Genomic DNA, 18,836 nt, shown 5'->3' with positions numbered 1-18,836 from the left:
TGGAAGGAACAACGGGGATCCTTCAGACTTATTCTCAGTGGGGGAGTAATTCTTAAAGGAGAAAAGATTTACAACTAAATAAAAATACCATATATATCAGAGCCTGTGGGAAGGAACTCAGGTATTACTTAGAAGATGCTTTATGGACTCGAGTGCCTATATGTATTTTACAAGGGGTTGTGGGCATAGTTCAGTGACAGAATTCTTGTCTCAAATATGCATGGTTCAATCCTCAACACCAAAAACAGAGAGGATGAAATGAGAAGGTAGGAGAGGTGAGAAGAGAGGAGGAAGGAAAAGAGAGATTCATGACTGTGCCTGTACTTTGACAAGGCAGAGAGAACCCAAAGTTTGTGAGAGAAAAGAAATAACAGTTTTAGTGCCCAGGGAATGGGGAGCTAGCTCAGTGGTTAGGAACACCTACTGCTCTTGCAGAGGACCAAGCCTCCCATCAGGAGGCTTACAACTGCCTTTAACTCCAGTCCCCACCGGCACCTGCACTCACATGGTGCACATTAACGCACCCAGGGACAAACACATTTTTGTAGTTTTGCCACCCAATATAGAATAGAACAAACTCCTTATAAAATACAAGGCAAATTATTTTTAAAACTGAGTTTTGGCACAACACGAAACCAATCCTCTTTAAATCTTAACAAGTGGCAACAGTAACAGAAGAGGCAAGAGAGTCAAGCCAGGGAAGGTTTGCGTTCTGGGGTGACTGGCTGGCTGGAGTCTCAAGCCTTTGCTCTCCAGCTGCCTGGCCTTGGGATGGTGCATTGTCCTAGCATTTTTCAAGTCACAGTTCACACTCTGGTGAGTCTCCAGTGCCTGTGCTCTAATTGGCACAAGACCCCCAAGTTAGTATGCTCCTTTAATTAGTATTACGATCCCTGCTTTACAGAAGGGGAAAGCAATGTTTGAAAAATGTCTCTGATGCTCCCTAAGTCATTGAACCATCAACTCTTGAAGACAATGCTTCTCCACTCCAGATCCTGCCTTCTCCATCACTATGCTCATCTTCAAGAGAGGCAGTGACATCCCAATTGCTGAGTGCTGTACTGTCCAGCCAACTTTTGGGAAAACACATCTAAAGTCAAATACTAAGTAGAAGAGGGGCAAAAGGCTCCTCTTGCACACGTGTAGAAGTTTCTACTCCTACAAATGGTCACCCAATAGTTAACGTCACATTGGAATCAATACCTAATATGAACTCGGGTCTAATGCTAAGGTCCTTTGGTGCCTACAACACTCATTTTCATGGATTCTATTGTTGTCCTTAATATAGACTGAGAACCTCAGGTGCAGAGAAATAACAATCAAATAGCTGCAAGCCAGCAGAAGCAGAATGCCAATCCAGACCACCTGATGCCAGCACTGCCATTCTTACCTCATTGTTAAATCTCCAGGACCCAACTTTCTTACCACCAACTGCGGGTGGTAAGACTCACACATGAGCTGCTCAGATGAAATGAGACAGGGCAGCTAAAGCCTCCACACCACAGAGTAGCCAGCACATGGTAAGGGATGTCCTAGTAAAGGTGGAGGAGAAACAGAGAGGGGGAGGAAGGGGGAGGGGCTCGAGGGGGGAGGGCTGAAGGGGTAGGAGGAGCAACAGTGTCAGCAGCATCTGGTGGGGATGGCACCAGTGACTGATAAAAATGCCAGGATTTACTTCCTAACATTCTCAAAGCCAGGATGGGGAGATGGTTCAGTGGGTGAGAGCTCTTACTATTCAAGTATGAGGACTTGAGTTTGATTCCTCTACACCCATGCATGCCAGTAACCCCAGCATCAGGAGGACTGAGACAAGTGGATCCTGGGAGCTTGTTCACTAGCCTGCCTAGTCAAGATTCAGGCTTACTGCAAAAACCTATTTCTAGAGAATATGGTGGGTGGCTATTAGGAAGATGCCCAGCATCCTCATCTAGCCTTCCCATGAATGTGCACTAGTATGTACATACTTTGCCCCATGCATACCCCCCACACATACACACACCCACACACACAGATCACATCCCCAAACACATCGTTCTGCTTCATTCACACAGATCCTCCTGTGGGCAGATCATTTGTGCTCTATGTGAAAACTGTTTTCAAAACTGAAATCACAGCACTTCACACTACATGAAGGTAGGAAGAAAAATGGTTAAAATAATTTGACAAATAATAGAACTGTAGGAAAGTGAGAAAAATGTTCACATTACCCGACTGCAGCAAGTCTAGCCTTGAACTCAATTTTCTGGGATTCTTGAAATATCAGTGATCGCAGCATAAAAGAACAATTAATTCGGCTGCTTGTTCTCGTTGTGTGAGTCGCTGTTGCCATCTACAGCTTAGGATGGGGCACGCAATGCTGCCAAGTACTAGCTCTGAGGATCCTGGAGATGGCCACGCTTGCTTGGGGAGCACAAACAACGACAGGGGTACCTGAAGGAGAAGCTCTTTCTCTACCACCTCTTCTGTCTTGCTGATGAGGCGCTTCTGCAGGGTGTGGATTTTCTGGATCAGCTCAAAGGTGCTGGGGTCACTAGCCTGTCCGAGGAGAACAATGGGAGAGAGCATCAGTTTCAGAGCACCGTGGTCTGCGCACAATAATTAGTGCTTTATTTGAATGCCTTCCGCACTTGAAGACCTGGCACATAAAGAACTAGAACCAAAAGAGAAAAAGGCATAGCAAACGACACTGCCATAAATTCCTGCTCCCAAAAGCAGACCACAGTTTCCCGCTGTCTTGACCATGGCTCTAACTAACCCAGGAATGAAAAGTGAATGTTCTGCCAGAAGAAAAGACCCTAATCATCACGACCATGTATGATGCTCGGTGCTTCCCACGTAATATCACATTTTAGCCACGTGACAGTGTGAGGAGATATCAGTCTTCCCCTTTTACAGACAGGAGCATTTAGGAGCAAAGAAGTCATTTGCCAAGGCTGTGAAGAATCCCAGCTGGACTCAAGATGTGCACTGCTCAAAGTCTGTGGTTCTCATTATGATGCTCTGAGCTCTCCCTGCCACCTCAGGTTTCCATAGGACTGACTTCCCGAAATCAATCAACTCTGGAGTTCCCCCTGATGATTGTCACCAGCAGACTACATAGAGCCCACAATGGTGAAGGATTCTAGGATGTGGCATCTGCTGAGGGGAGGCAGCAAAATACAGCTGTGGCATTTAGTACTCAAATGGAATCAACCTGGACAGCTCTGATGCTCCTTCAGTGGCTACGTGTGTTTCTCCCAAACAAGAGCTACGGGTGTAAGCTGATCATTTGCCCTCTGGACTTGGAGCCAAGGTATTTGCTTTCAGCCATACTGACACTTTGAATTCATCTAGCAGCTGGATATTTTCAACTACCTCTCAGAGTCCTTAATTGTTTTAAATAGAAATTGACGTGGAGTTGGAAATGTCCAAGATCTACATGAGAACACATGGGGGTAGGCTAATGTGATGTAAGCAGGTGTGAGATCTTCAGCTCCACTTCCCAGGCAGATCCATGTTAATCGCTGGGTTAGTAAGCTGTGCCACTTTGGGCACTAAAGAGGAATAAAGATGACATTTCATTGACTCTGACTTTGCTTACCCAGCACCAGCTGATGCCCACATAACTGGGCAGGATTTAGCACACCTTTGCTTAGCAGCCCTGGATGTTAAAATTCAGGCCTTGTATTTACACAAATTATAATGCATTAACTTTAATACTTCCTTCATTAAAAGAAAATAAAAATAAAATCCTATTTGGATGATTTTCCACCTCTTACTGAACTTTCTTGTGCCATAGACTTATATTTCTCAACATGGCAATTGGTCGTTTAGCCAAAGTCCCTTTTGGTACCACATGGCTATGTATAACTAAAAGAGAGGTTCATCCTTGTCTTGACCAAGCAGAGCTGGTCTGTGGCTGTTATTTGCAGGGTTGGTCATAATGTCTAGCAGGAGTCACAGAGTACAAAGTCAATTTCCCATATTTTGCCAGTGGTACTTTCGGCTCTGTTGCCAGATCCTAAGAGAAAAGGCTTGGCTAACACAGTCTAGGCCTTTGAAAGGATTGAGTCACCAAACCATATTTCCTGCAGGAAATGGAAGAATGCAAAACCAGTAGGAAGATGGCTAAGATATTGGTGGGAGAGATTGCTAAAGGCAACTAATAGTCAATCCAAAACTCAAAACTACTGGAGAAGCAAAATACATACCCATCAATGAAAGCGATGCACAGCTTACAAGGGGTCTTTTTAGGGGCAAGTAGGATTTTGTCCAAGACTTTTAAAGCCAAACTCAAATTAACCATCTGGTTCTAAAACAACCCAGTTTACATTTGATCCAGTTTTACATTGTAGGTGACAATTTGCATATCATTAAATTAAAGGGAACCTCTCGTCCTGCTTTAGGTTAGGAGTCTTGAGTAGGTGGGGAGGAGGGGACAGGAAGAATGCTCCAGCAGGTGGTACCTCCAGCTTCCTCCATCTGTGCACATTCATGGGGTTCTCCAGCTCCTCCTCCAGGGCTCGGCATCTCGTCCTCTCCTTCAAAAATTCTCTTTGCATGTGGAAAAGCTCCTGCCTGGATAAGACAAGCTTTGCTTGGCAAAGAATTCCCTTGAATTCGTTATCTTTGATACAGGGATCTGGGGGATGGCTTGGTGCATAAAACACTTGCCCTGAATTCATAAGGTCCAGAGTTCAAATTCCCAGAACCCATATAAAAGCCAACCAGGTATAGTGGCCCACCCATAATCCCACCACTGGGAAGAATGAGGCAGATGATCCCCTCCCCCATACGCTGGCTAGCCAGTCAGACTGGACCTGTGGGCTCTAGATTCACCCAAAGATCTATCTCATAAGTAAAGTAGAAAACCATTGAGGAATGCATCAGATACCAACCTCTGCTCCCTCTGTGCATACTCACATGTGTGTCCACACACATGCATGTGTACAACACACATACACATGAAAAAAAAAAACTAATGAATTCATTACTATAGACACACTGTAGCATAAAAAGCTGGAACTAAGAAACTTGTTAGCACTGAGAGATGCCAGCTTCCCCAACCTACACAGGTCACAAAGAATACTAATTCGTTTGGAATTCAGGAACTGCCTTAGCTCTGAGCAACAGCAGCCTTTAGAATCTTGATTCTGAACGTTCGAGGAATTTAAAAGCATATGAAAGGAACCAGGTCGGGAAGTGACCCCTGAAAGTCCCGATACATTTCAGTGTTTCTGTCTCTACAGTAGTGGTCAGTGAACACTCTATTTGCAAGCTCCACACCTGACTGCAAGTCACTGTAGCGCAAGCAATAAGCCAGCACCAGTTGTGGCCCCTACTTTCGTCTTCACTGCATAGTGGAATCTCATGGAGTGCTCCCAACATCCCTTTGCCTGGACGCATTCCCCAGAGGACTTTTGCTGTATGGAGTATGGTGCAGGGCCTGCATTTCACAGGTTTGAAAAGTCCTGCAGGTAATTCCAATTTGCAGCCTAGATTTGGGGACTCTGAGTTTAGAGCAATGAAGATATTCTACTTTATGTCCCACAGCCACCAAGCATGGGTGGCTAAAAAAAAAAATAAAATAAAATAAAATAAAATAAAATAAAATAAAATAAAATAAAATAAAATAAAATAAAATAAAATAAAATAAAAACATCCCTAGGGCCCCAGCTCTGTTTCAAATGTGTTTCTAAAACCTTCAGGCATCTCTAGTCAATCTCTTCCACCCTCAGTATCTTGAGCGATTCTAGTCACCTTTGTTGGAGAAGGAGAAGGGACAAACGCTGGCTTTGAGTCATGCGATAGAGACATTCCTACCTGTCCTCATCTGCTGTGGGTGTGCAGATTACTAACATGAAGCCATCTCTTTTACTTAATTGCTTCATTTAAACCAATAATGCAACTTCCCCTCATTAACAAGACAAACCATTAGAATTAACTGCATGATGTTCACTCAACAGGGAGTGCAGAACAAGCTGCTTAGAATTAAAAGCATATTTTTTAACACTTTGCTTTTCTAGAACATCCCTGGGAGGGGAAGGAAAACATACGAGCTGCCATGCTTGAGGCCTGACTGTGGAGGAGACTCTGTGAGGCACATTGTGTTTGTCTGTATTACCTTTTACTGTAACTACAAGTCCAAATCTCAGAGACATTTAGCAATTTGCCCAAGGTCACACAGCTGGTGGACAGCAGGGCTACTTGGTCTCCATCCTTTATGAGACTGCTCTGTCCTTGGAAGGGCAAATAAAATCCCTTATCAACAAACTAGTAATATTGACTAGCAACAGATCGAATTTGGTCCTTTTTATATGTCATAAAAATAACTCATGGCTGACAAATGTAATGACAGCCCTTAAGGTCATTCAGTGGCCACTTAGAATGAGCCCACTTGTTGCTGATACATCAATGGGGTTCTCTCTGAGTAGTGAAGTTATGGGCGATGTTTCTAATCCCTTCTGTGTGATTTTTATGCATCCCCCACATTTCTACAATGAATATGTACTACATTCATCATCTGAAAGACAAGCAACTCCAAAAACAAAAGGATCGATCCATCCTTGATAGTGGCAAGCTCCCCACTCCTGCATCTGAACATCAGAAGTATCTTTTCTTCTAATTAATAGAAGAAACAGATCCAAACCACATCCTTCTCCCACAGTGGCCCAGGAGAAGCAGCGCCTCTCCAAGTCTATGGGGAATAAGGGGAGTCACCAAGGAATGCCAGTTCTCTCGTTCAGTCCCCTGCAATGGCTCATGGGATACACAGGATGTTTTCCCACAGGGAAAGCAGATGCCGAGTGGTGAAAGATTTCAAGAAGGAAGGTGTGAACTGAGTGAAAGCCACAGACGATGAATCAAAAGGCAGGTGGGAAATTTGGCCACCTTTTAAAGAAACAGATTTTCAGAGAGTAATAAAATTAAATTTTCCACCTCTTTCTATCATATATGTTATTCCAAGAGAAAAGACGTGCATATATTGGCAAGATGGCTTTTAAATACTGATGCTCAGTCTCTTGCATGCTGCCTGATTAAAGGAATTCCAAAGAACTCACTGAGGGGGAAAAATTCTGAATTGTAACTCATTTGTGTTGGTTTGTGTTTATGCTTTGATTTGAAATTTCCTTTTGAAAGAGCCAGAAGGGTGTTTTAATGACCGTTTTGCTGTCCTCCACACCCCCTGGAAGGAGACTGGCCTGTTTTGGTGACACAGAGTGAGCACAGGGGAGACTTTCTGGAAGAGTTGTTCTTATCCAATAGACCCTTTCATTCTATGAAGTCTATTTTGTGTCATTTGCTTAAAGCCTCAAAGACCCACACAAGGCCATTTTACAGGGCTCCCCGTGGACCTCCCCAAGCACCTCTTACCTGAGCTCCTCCACGTTAGCCACACTTCTGGCGAGGATCCCCTTCTCCCTGCGCAGCTTCTTGATCTCCAGCTTGAGGATGCGCATGTCCTCCACCCTCTGGTTGTACTGGGTCTCGCCTTTGTTCAGCACTGACTGCTGGATCTTGATCTTCTCGTATAACAGGGCTAACTCATCATTGCGCCGAACAAGTTGAGACCCAAGGATGTCTCTCTCGCTGATGACCTGGAAAGACATGGCCTCTTGGAATGAAAAAAAGTCTCCCTTTCCACCATGACAGCAGCATCCAATCTGTCCACAAATATCTACTGCTTGTCTACACGTGTCCCGTGGGCAGGGCACTGAAAATATCCCATTGGATACTCAACATGGCTCTTCTCCAATTGCTGTAGCCATGGTCTGGTAATCCGGTAATGCTTGGCCTGAAGCTGTGTCCTTCTGTTTGCTTTTTTTTTTTTTTTTTTTATTTATCTATTTTTATGTGCATGGATGTTTTTCCTGTATGCATGTCTGTGTACCTGGCTCATGCAGTGCCCACAGAGGCTGGAGAGGAGGTCATCAGATCCCCTGGCACTGGGGTTGCAGACAGCTGTGCACCATCATTCAGGTCCTGAGAACTGAACCCCAGTCCTCTAGCAGAATAATCAGTGCTCTTAACCCCTGAGTTGTGGTGGTATGTGCTCCCCAATATATTGTGCACGATAATAATCTTACCTGGGGTCAGAGAACAGGACGGCCACAATATTAAACATGAGGATAGGCAGTGGTAGCACACGCCTTTAATCCTAGCATTCTAGAGACAGAAATACCTCTGGATCTCTGAGTTCAAGGCCACATTAGAAACAGCCAGGCATGGTGACACACACCTTTAATCCCAGAAATCCAGCCTTTAATCCCAGGGAGTAATGGTAGAATGTAGAAAGATTACATAAGGCGTGAAGACCAGAAACTAGCAGCATTTGGCTGGTTAAGCATTTGGCTGGTTAAGCTTTTTGGCTTTGGAGCAGCACAGCTCAGCTGAGACCCATTCGGATAAGGACTCAGAAGCTTGCAGTCTGAGGAAACAAGACCAGCTGAGGAACTGGCAAGGTGAGATAGCTGTAGCTTGTTCTGTGTCTCTGATCTTCCAGCGTTCACCCCAATACCTGGCCTCAGGTTGTTCTTATTAATAAGACTCCTTAAGATTCGTGCTACACTGAGCCATTGCTCCAGTGCCTCCAACCCATTTTTCAGAATGTTTCAACTTGAATGCTTTCCTGGTAGGCCAACTCTCGTCAAGTTCCATCATGTCTTACCTATCACACTGACCAACTTCTCCCTGACAGGACCCTGCGAGCATCTAGGTTTCTGGCTTATAGTAAAGTATGGTGACACAAACCTGTCATCTGCAATTCCAGAATTCAGGAGGCTGAGGCAGGAGAATAACCAATTAAAGACCAGCTTAGGTTACACAGGGAGACTTTTTCTCTTTTCAAAAAAAAAAAAAATTGTTTTTCTAATCCTAAAATTATACACTTGTGTTTCTATCATGTAATTATGGATGGCATTTATGTATGGGCAGCTAAATTATGTTAGAGCTTACACTCCCTGAAAACAGGGAACTATGGTTCTATTGGCCAATGTGTCCCCAGGGCTTAGAAGGATAACTGACACCAAGAAGTGCTTGTAGGTGTGAACGGATGGACAACTATTTCACAGTGAGCCCGAGATGTGCCTGCTGGCCTCTGAACTGGTCACTAGTGGAAGTGTGACAAGGAGCTTCTACCTGGTCTAACTCTTTCTTCTGACGCACTCTCTCCCCGTCGGCCTCGGCGATGATGCGCAGCAGTTTCCTCTCCTCCACCTCCTGCTTTTCAATGAAGTGTTTGGTCTCCAGGGCTTGCTGTCTCAGCTTCTGCAGCTCGGCCTGACAGAGAGTGGGTCATTCAGACACATTGCAGTGAGCAGTAGCCTAAGCAGGACCAGTGGGCTGCATTTGGCTGCACAGCCATGCTTCTTGTGCATTCCTCTCATGCTCCGTTTAACAGAGTTCAAGTGCTACCATAACCCAAACAAGCTGAGTGTGCTTGTGCATGCACACCCACTAAGAACAGTGCCCGTTGCAATGATCCTGGTTATTCTGGAAGTTGTGCCCTGAGGGTTTCCCTACCGCTCTTCTGTGTGAGCACAGAAGGGGCCTCATGGGATTCAACAGCTTATCCCCCTTCCTACCACAATCCACTAAGAACAGTTCAGGAGGAGGGTGTGGGTGAGAACAGGGAAGGTCTCTACATGTACCAGCTTCTCTAGTGGTCCTACCATAACCAGTACACTCACTGCTAAGAGAAGGTCTGTTGTGAGAATGAATTGAATTAGTCAACAGTAACAACTAAGCATCTCTCTTGTAAAACATTTTGATAGGACAGAGGGGATGTTAAGATATTTAAAAAAAAAAAAAACAAAAAAAAAACCATTCTAAGACATCTCCAATGCAGAAGTGAAGATATGATATACAAGTAGTATACAAATAATATGCACATTGTTGAGTTCAGGCAATAATTTTCAGGATCCTTTTTATTATTTTTGTATCTGTGAGTGTTTAGGTGTGTGTGTGCACACACATGTGTATGCAGACGCATATTTGGGTGAAAGCCAGAGGTCAGTGTCATATGTTGGTCTCTCACTGGGCCCTAGGGCTCAGCAATTTGACTAGGCTACCTGGCCAGCAAGCCCCGGGATCCACTTGTTCCTGACTCTCTAGCACTGGGATTATACATGTGTGCCACTATCCATGCCCAGCTTTCTACATGAGTGCTAAGGATCAAACTAGCATGCCCCTACACACACACACACACACACACACACACACACACACCAGTCTCTTTTCTATCATTTAAACAGTGAGTTGGGATCACAGGAAGTCAAAGAAGAAGCCATCACCAAACAGCAACCTCAGGAATGAATGCTTTCTCAGAGAGTTCACACCTGAGTCAAGGTTAACTGGAGGCTAAGGTAGAGTTAACTAGAAATACAAGAAAATGGGGAAAAGGGATATTAAATTAGGAAAGGAAAATTCCTCTCATCAAAGCCATTTCTATCCACTGCACAGCATGCAAGTGACTTACAATATGCCAAGCATGATACTGTGCGTCCCCACACAGAGACAAAGGGAAGCACATAATGTAGCCAATGTCACTGAGTTAGTAAATAGTGAAGTTTAGATATCCAAGCAGGATCTTTTGATGCAAAAGTCTGTGCTCTGTCTACTGCCTGCATCCAAGAGTTGCAAATCAAATACAACAGATGAGTAAGACAGTGTTCATTACCCACTGAGGAAGACTGATATAGTCAACAACTGCAGGAACATGCATCTGCTGGTGCAGCAAGGGGCGTGAGCACACACGAGAAGGAGTTTATGTGCTTACTTGGGGTTGACAGAGAAGAATGAGTCAAGTCCTTGGCAGGTGACAGATGATGGCCAGCTGGAGAGGTGTGTGTTGGAGAAAGGCATCCAACAGTCAGGCTGCATGAACTAGCTTGGGCAAACTGAAACATCTGGTGTGTTGAGCGGACAGAACAGGGCCCCCTATGTGGCTGGATCAGAGGGCCAGATTGGGAGGAAGAGAGGCTGACAAACAGCTGGGCAGGCCTGGGAAGGGTCCTCAGATTGAATACATTGTGGAGAGTATGCCTCAAGGAACCAGCATTTCCCATGGCAAAGGAAAGGAGAATGTGTCTTAGAGGGGTTCCATGTTCGGCCAGGAAGGACAGGTAGGACTGCTGACTAGTTAGTACAGAGGAGAGGAATGAGAAGGAGGAGCTCTGCCTCCCCTGCCCCCGCCCCACCTGTAATCACAAGCATGGTGATGGGAAGATGTTAGGACTCCAGTGTGTATGAGAATTGTTACAAATGACAGCACACGGCTTATACTTTTTTACCTTGAGGTAACTATTGGGATCCCCACACTCAAGCTTGTCAAAATAATAAGAGGCATATGAAGCAACCCAACTGAGGTCAAAGCCTGATTCTAGCCTCTGAGGGCCAGGAGTCATAAATTCCATACTGCAGCTCATCCAAGCAATAAGAGATAGTGCACACCCTCTATTGGATGTGCAGAGTACATATAGGTACAACTAGCTACTGTAAACCCAGTCTTTGATGACATTTTGTGTGTTCATTCATGAAATGTGTTTTGATTCAGGGATAAGCAAAATGATATACTAACTGAGAAAAGATCTGGTCTAGTATTAGCACTCAAGGGGAGTGCCTGTTAGAAAAGAGAGTGAGGAACCAGCTTGTTCTGGTTCCATAATCATTTAAGGTGACAGTGAAGACACCAATGAAATACCTGTTTGGCTCAAGCTTCCCTTCATAAAACTTTTATTTTCCCATCTCTGCACACTCACTTCTCTGTTCCTAAGTGCCAAGAGTGGATCAGAACCCATCAGCACAACGAAATGAAAACCTTGTTATATTAAAATGCAATCAACAGTGTGTAAAAGTATCTGCCTGAAATGTAAAACCAGCCACGCGTCTGGCATTGCTGGGCGCCTTTTTCATAATAGATCAAAATTCTGAGTGGTGTCCTTATGTCATAAATTTATGGGCTGTAAACAAGATGTGGCATTATGCATTGGCAGCAAATGTTAGCATCAACAAAATACCTAGGGCCTAATACATTTAGTGGTTATAAATCTGAACTGCCTCTCAGGAAGGGTGACGGCCGCTATGGACCCAACTGCTCTACACCCATCAGGCAACATCCCAGGTAGGACCTGAAGTTCCCGCACCTGCCAAATGCACTACTGGTGGCAAGAGGTGACAATGAGGTGATGAGACACACCCTTCACTAACAATTTTGTTCAGCTTCAGCATTACACAATTTTGAAATCAGTGCTTATGGACTGATTATCATCAAATATGACTCTAGGCATAAATCTTATCTCAAGAGCCAGATTTGGGAGAGTCTCCCTGGCTCGTGCATGGACTACCTGAAGTCTTCACCCACAGGTGTAATTACACTTTTTCTTGCTCTCACACCACACCTCCCATGGATGACAGCTCCCCATTCATATCCTGGCACAGAATCACTAAGTGGAAGTATGTGGTACCCTGAGGCCAGTCCCTAATGTGCTACTGAGCTCTGGAGGCAGAGAACTTGCTGCTGCATTATTCACAGAGAATCAAAGCGCTGTCAAACAGATGTAGGATGATTGGGAAGAGGTGAGACAGCATCGGGGGCTTGTTAGGACAGGAAGGCAGACATTCCAAATGAGATGGCTCCTTCAGTGTAGATGAAACAAGATGAGGACTGAGCCTGATCTACAGAGATCTCCTGGCACGCTGTCAGAGGGGTGACACACTGACAGCGTCTATGATCCGAGTCAGTAGAGACTGATGATAATAGAAAGGGGAAAGAATGAGCAAAGAGTAAAATTGTTCAGAGAAGGGGGCTGCAGATGACCCCCTATGGCAACTGTCTGTCTGGGGGTTTTGGGAAGTAGTGGGTTGGGTTATCCCAAAAAGTGCATCTCGTGATCTGCTGAGTCTGTGAGGCTGTGCCCCTCCAAAGGGATGATATACCCACATAGTTTGGAGAATAAAAGACAAACTCTTTGGGGGCAAAGTTGCTAGAGAATCTGCTCTTTCCTCTGGGGTTTTCAGTCTCAAACTGAAGATACTTGCAACCCAGAGGCCTGTGTGGAAGCGTGATTCAAATTCTTAGTCTAAATTTATCAACAGGCTGGATCTCTAAATGTGAGCTGTCACAGTGTTCTAAGGAATGTCAAACAGGCTTAACGATAGGCCAGAATCACCCATATTCACAGCACCATGACTAGTCACCCTTGGACAACCTCAGATAAGAAATCAAACAAGCTTAATTCTTTCTCTGCTCCCCATCCTTACCTCAGTGAAAATGCTGGTAATCTACAGCCCATCCAAAACCACCATCTTCCTATAACCAGTAGCAAAATGCCATGCAGATCTGAGACTCCCCATTTGGAGTTCACCTCCAAAGCAGAAGAAGCCTTTTAATTACTGTCGTGTCTACTATTTACCTACTCTGCTTGCCTGGGAATGCATAAATATACAACCTACTGCCCTGTATTCTATTAGGATGTTTCTTTGGTGTTATATTTATAGATGCCTAATAGTGGAAGGCACCATTAAAATAGATAGCATCAACAATGAACTTGAAAGAATTAGAAGTAATTGATCTTTTGTCTGGGAGGCTATTTATTTTAAAGTGATATTCTGTAGGAAGCACTAAATTCCAACTTGGACTTCACGGTGGGCTGATGGTTAATCTTCTGATTTGGGCATCACTTGGGAAGTAGAGATGAGAATCAGTGCATCCTCTAAGAGAAAGAGATGATAAACCAATTAGCAAGGCTTATTATACCAAAGCCTTGCTAATGTAGTCCAAAAGGGCCCTGGTGCAGCAGGGTTTATAATGAGATTTTTCTAATTTGTTCAACAGTAACTAAACCCCATCCTGCTATTGACTCTGGGACAAAACAAACTGTCCCCCATTTAAACAACTTTTGAACAAGAATAAGGACAAAGATGAAGAATATTTTCAAAGTTTTTAAAGTTCTTTTTATATCAATAAACTTTAATGAAGAACTTTCCATTCTTTTTCATGAGCTGGAGTGATGGGGATGAAAGTCCCGGAGAAATATATCAATTACCACATCCTTTTGTAAAGGCACTTTTGTTACAGTTTAATCTTTCTCAAACCAAATGTGCCTTAAATTAATTAATGCAACAATTACATTTCCATGAAAACCTATCATTAGGATGCCAAGCCTGTCATTAAATTAAGAGTACATATTTCAAACTATGGCATTCTAGAATCAAGGAAATATGGCATTAAACCTGTGTGATGGTGCGTGCACATTTTCACGACAATGTCTTTCTTTGAAAGCTACTGTTTACAGAAACCATAGCACTCTGTCTCTGACTTGCTGTAAAGGTCCAGGTGGCTCTTACAAACCTATAAGTATTATACATGTGTATTGTTTACGTAAAAATTCCATCGCTGTCTTAGATATTCTCTTTTTAGTTCCTTGGTCAGATGAAGTAGACAGGAACTCTATCTTCTATTGTCTTAGTGTACACAGAGTTTTCTAAACTAGTAGGTTTAAAGGGCTTGCCTATTAGGATGTGGAGGTACCTGCCTGTGATCCCAGAACTAAAGAAGAACAGGCAGTAAGCTGGCCATCTCCTGTGACCAGAATGGTACCTAACTCAATTGTCATCAGAAAGGTGTCATCCAGTAACTGATGGAAACAGATGCAGACCCACAGCAAAATGTTAGGCAGAGTTAGGGGAATCCTGGAGATGGAGAGAAAGGATCATAGCCAGAGAGGTCAAGGACACCATAAGAAAACTCACAGAATCAACTAACCTAGGCTCACAGGGGCTCACAGAGACTAAACCAACAACCAGGGAGATTGCATGGGAATGACCTAGGCATTCTGCATATATGTTACAGTTGAGTAGCTTGGTCCTCTTGTGGGACTCCTAACAGTGGGAACAAGTGTTGTCTCCAACTCTCTTACAGGCTTCTGGGACCCTATTCTTCATACTGGGTCACCTTTCCCAGCCTTAATACAGGGGGAGGTGCTCAGTCTTACTACAACTTGATATGCCATGTTTGTTGATACTCATGGGAGCCCTGTGCTTTCCTAAACAGAAATGGAGAAGGAGTGGATTGTGGGGTAGGAAGAGAGGGGAGTAGAGGGGGGACAGTGGGGAATGAGGAGGGAGGGGAAACTGGGGTTGGGATGTAACATTAATTAATTTTGAAGACAAAGGAGAAGGAAGAAGAGGAGGAGAGGAGGAGAAGTAGTAGTACAGGCCAGAGGCTCATGCGTTTGAGGCCAGCCTGAGCTACTCAGCAAGACTCTATCTCAAAAATCAAGGGCTGGATATATAGCTTAGAAGAAGAATGTCTTGGGTGTATAAGGGTGTGTATTCACCCCCAGTGCTGTGGGATGTTCTATATGTCAAATGTGTTCCTCTGGTTGGTTAAAATACATAAAGTGCTGATTGGCCAGTAGCCAGGCAGGAAGGATAGGGTAGGTGGGACAAGGAGGAGGAGAATTGTGGGAAGTGGAAGGCTGGGTGGAGAGATACCACCAGCCGCCATGACAAGGAAGATGTAAGGTACTGGTAAGCCACAAGCCACATGGCAAAGTATAGATTAATAGAAATGGGTTAATTTAAGATAGAAGAAGTAGATAACAAGAATCCTGCCATGGCCATACAGTTTATAAATAATATAAGCACCTGAGTGATTATTTTATACGTGGGTTGTGGGACCACAGGGGCTTGGTTACACCTGGAGAGAAGATCTCCAACTACACCCCAGAATCATAAAAAAAAAAAAAAGCAAATAAATAAATAAAGTGTGTCTTCGTAAGATCTTTGGAAATAGGTATTCCCGGAAGGAAAGGCTGCAAAGGTCTGAGACCCCTAGATACAAAGCCGTCTCTGAACCTGGTCCAGGACAAACCAAGAGAGAGAAAAGCTCTAGCACCTGGTAGGGAACAACACTACAGACAGAAAAGTCACCTTCACACAAAGACAAAAGTCACCTGCTTAGGGACAAATGGACAAATATCATCTTATTGAACGCCTAGAGTGGAGTCTGGAGGTGTTGGGCATGAGCACAGAGCTCATCATGGGTTGTGAATGCAAATGGGTGGCAAGTAGTCTATAAAGTCAAGGGCTTCCTGGGCACTACTGATATGCTAACTTCTCTTCCACTGGGGCATGGTGGTCACAAATGAGCTAGAAGCTGTGGGCCTCCACCAATCTCTTCCCCCGCTGGCCTAGGACCATCACCTATGAGGAGACCATTCCTGAGATGGCAAAGGTGATCCTCCCAGCACCTGGTGTGGGTGACTTCTGGATATTAGCAACTGAGACTATAGGCAGCCTTCCTTGGTTGCTCTTGCTGATTCCAGTGAGCAGGAACTGCCTCCACCAGAAAGATGCCAGCCTAAGCGTCTGCTGTTAGCCTGGTACCTTCAGTGTTTCCTTTTCCTTTTCAATGCGCTGCTGCTCCAGATGCAGCTTCACAAGTGCAGCCTCCTTGGTGGAGATTTCTTCCTTCAGCTGGTCCACCTGATGCGTCATGATCTTTAGCTTTCTCTTCATCTCTGTTATTTCATCCTAACAAAAGGAAGGGGGAAAGGTTTGGAAGCCAAACAGACACCATCCTCCCCATGGTAGTTCAATATTTATTTAAGAGCTCTCTCAAAACAATATCTGACCAAACCTGACTAGGCTATTCCTTTATCCCATATGCCCGTCAACATCAAAGTACCTTCTAGCAATGACAGAGAAGAGTCTCAAGAGACATACACAACATAAACAGTGCCATAAATGGCACACATGTGCAAACACATACATATGCAACACACACACACACAGGAACACTATCTCCTTTGACTAAAGAAGTCAGAAGCACAAAAATCATTGCAAAGAGATTCCAAAGCCAGGTTCAGCAATTTAAACAGGTAGAAATACAGACAATTGCACTCTGAGCCTTGGCAGCTACCAAGCATTCTAAAACACAAGGGCATAGCGGCAATCCTATGTAACAATTTAAAGGAGGCCATGCTCTCTGCGTCCTATTGAGTTGTATCACTCCCATTTCCAGCAACTCAACAGTGTGTATAAACTGATGCTTCTTCAGGTAGCTTGAGCAGCGTTTCTTAGTCTTGTCTAATGCTGCCATTAGAACAATAGATAGTTCTTTAAACCCAGTATAGAGAAAAATCAAAATGTAAGAACACACACTATTCACCTAGGCCTCCACCAGGTGAGGACACACACACACACACACACTCTCTACCTGGGCCTCCACCAGGTGAGGACACACACACTCTCTCTACCAGGGCCTCCACCAGGTGAGGACACACACACATACACTCTACCAGGGCCTCCACCAGGTGAGGACACACACACACACACACACACACACACACACACTCTCTCTCTCTCTCTCTCTCTCTCTCTCTCTCTCTCTCTCTCTCTCTCTCTCTCTCTCTCTACCTGGGCCTCCACCAGGTTTTTGCTGTACAGATTCCTGTCTGATCTCACAGCTTCATACAAGTTTTGTTGCTGTTTTAGTTTGGTCTCTGATTCGGCAATTTTCTTCCGGTAGTCAAAAATCTGTATTTCCCGGACTTTAATATCTTCCATGTTGGCAAGGACCTGGGGGAGGAAAAAGTTTGAACACAGTTAAACAGCCTATCTGTGCTTACAGGTTTGTGAGAAATGGGTTTTTTTTTTTTTTTTATCTAAGAGTGGCTGCTGGAGATGCCAGCACTCAGAGAGCCAGAGACTATCATCACATTAGCACAACATAAAAGGGAAGGTCAGATTTACTAATACTCAAGTATAAAAACTTAACATTGTTATTTTCTAAGAGCGTAAGAAAGGGAGCAATTCCATTCTGGAAACAGCTACTGCTCAACACACACACACACACACACACACACACACACACACACACACACACACACGGGTGGGGAGGCCCTGGATTTAACTGATCTTAATGTGCAGAGGTAGGAAGTTGTTACAAGGTACTCTCTCAAATTCACTGAGGGTTTTCTGGAAAGTGACCTTTGTTTGACAGCTATCTAACTCTGTCTTGCTAATGTCAAGCCCTTTCCATTAGGGAAGTTATGTAGACTCATGAAAGCGCAATCAGCTATGCTCACAACACTTCCAGAAAGGACAAGAGGTCACGTCACTGCATTCCCTCCACTAAGATGAGAAATAAGGGCCTGAGAGCCCAGCATGAGCCATAATTTCTCCTCATAACCTGTTCATGAAGGAGAATTTCCCTAATCATGACTCTGCTGCAATGGCCACAGAAACTGACTCTTTTTAAAGAAAAACTAATTTTTTAAATGTCTTTAAAACAATTTAGCAGAGGGGCAACAATCTACTAAATTACAATGTAGGCAGCACCAGTACATGAAAAGATGAAAATTGTGAGACATCAGGACATCCTGGTGGACTTCTGTCAATGGTGACAACCGACAGTAAGAGTGATGTGGCAGAGGATGGATGGAGGGAGGGAGGGAGGGAGGGAGGATGGATGGATGGATGGATGGATGGATGGATGGATGGGTGGATGGATGGATGGATGAATGGATGGGGACATACTCGAATAACATGAGTCTAGAAGGTTCCTCTGAGGAAGCAGCATTTTTCCTAGAACCAAAAGGTGAGAAAGGACCACACACCTTTGCTAGGTCCATGGTCCTGTGATCCAGGCATGTGCTACTTGTGACCAACGTGTTACCAAGATTTTGTCCTATGGATACTTTCTCCCTCCATATCCCCCAGTGTGGAATTAGCATTCTCAGAAAATGCGTACTAATCAGCCCCTTTGTAGTGTTTTCCCATCAGACCTGTTGTTTAAAATGGGTAAGCACCTGCTGAGAGCTTCTTACGGATAGTTAAAGTGAGGTTGAGCT

The 18,836-nt window shown here is 44.3% G+C and overlaps 1 protein-coding gene across 1 annotated transcript in view; it reads right to left on the bottom strand.

Moving 5' to 3' along the window:
- Positions 1-18,836, bottom strand: part of Cfap58 (cilia and flagella associated protein 58) — a 101,064-nt gene that overhangs the window by 44,039 nt on the left and 38,189 nt on the right. The window contains exons 10-15 of the mRNA XM_036176953.1: positions 17,401-17,562; positions 16,369-16,515; positions 9,118-9,258; positions 7,354-7,577; positions 4,446-4,557; positions 2,431-2,535 (exon numbers count right to left, since the gene is read on the bottom strand). Coding sequence (XP_036032846.1) covers positions 2,431-2,535; positions 4,446-4,557; positions 7,354-7,577; positions 9,118-9,258; positions 16,369-16,515; positions 17,401-17,562 — 891 coding nt within the window. The remainder of the gene's footprint in view (positions 1-2,430; positions 2,536-4,445; positions 4,558-7,353; positions 7,578-9,117; positions 9,259-16,368; positions 16,516-17,400; positions 17,563-18,836) is intronic.

This window comes from Onychomys torridus, chromosome 1, assembly GCF_903995425.1.
Source record: "Onychomys torridus chromosome 1, mOncTor1.1, whole genome shotgun sequence".
Taxonomy (NCBI): Eukaryota; Metazoa; Chordata; class Mammalia; order Rodentia; family Cricetidae; genus Onychomys; species Onychomys torridus.
The sequence above is the reverse complement of the archived record's forward strand: the minus strand, read 5'-3'. Positions and strand labels throughout refer to the sequence as shown.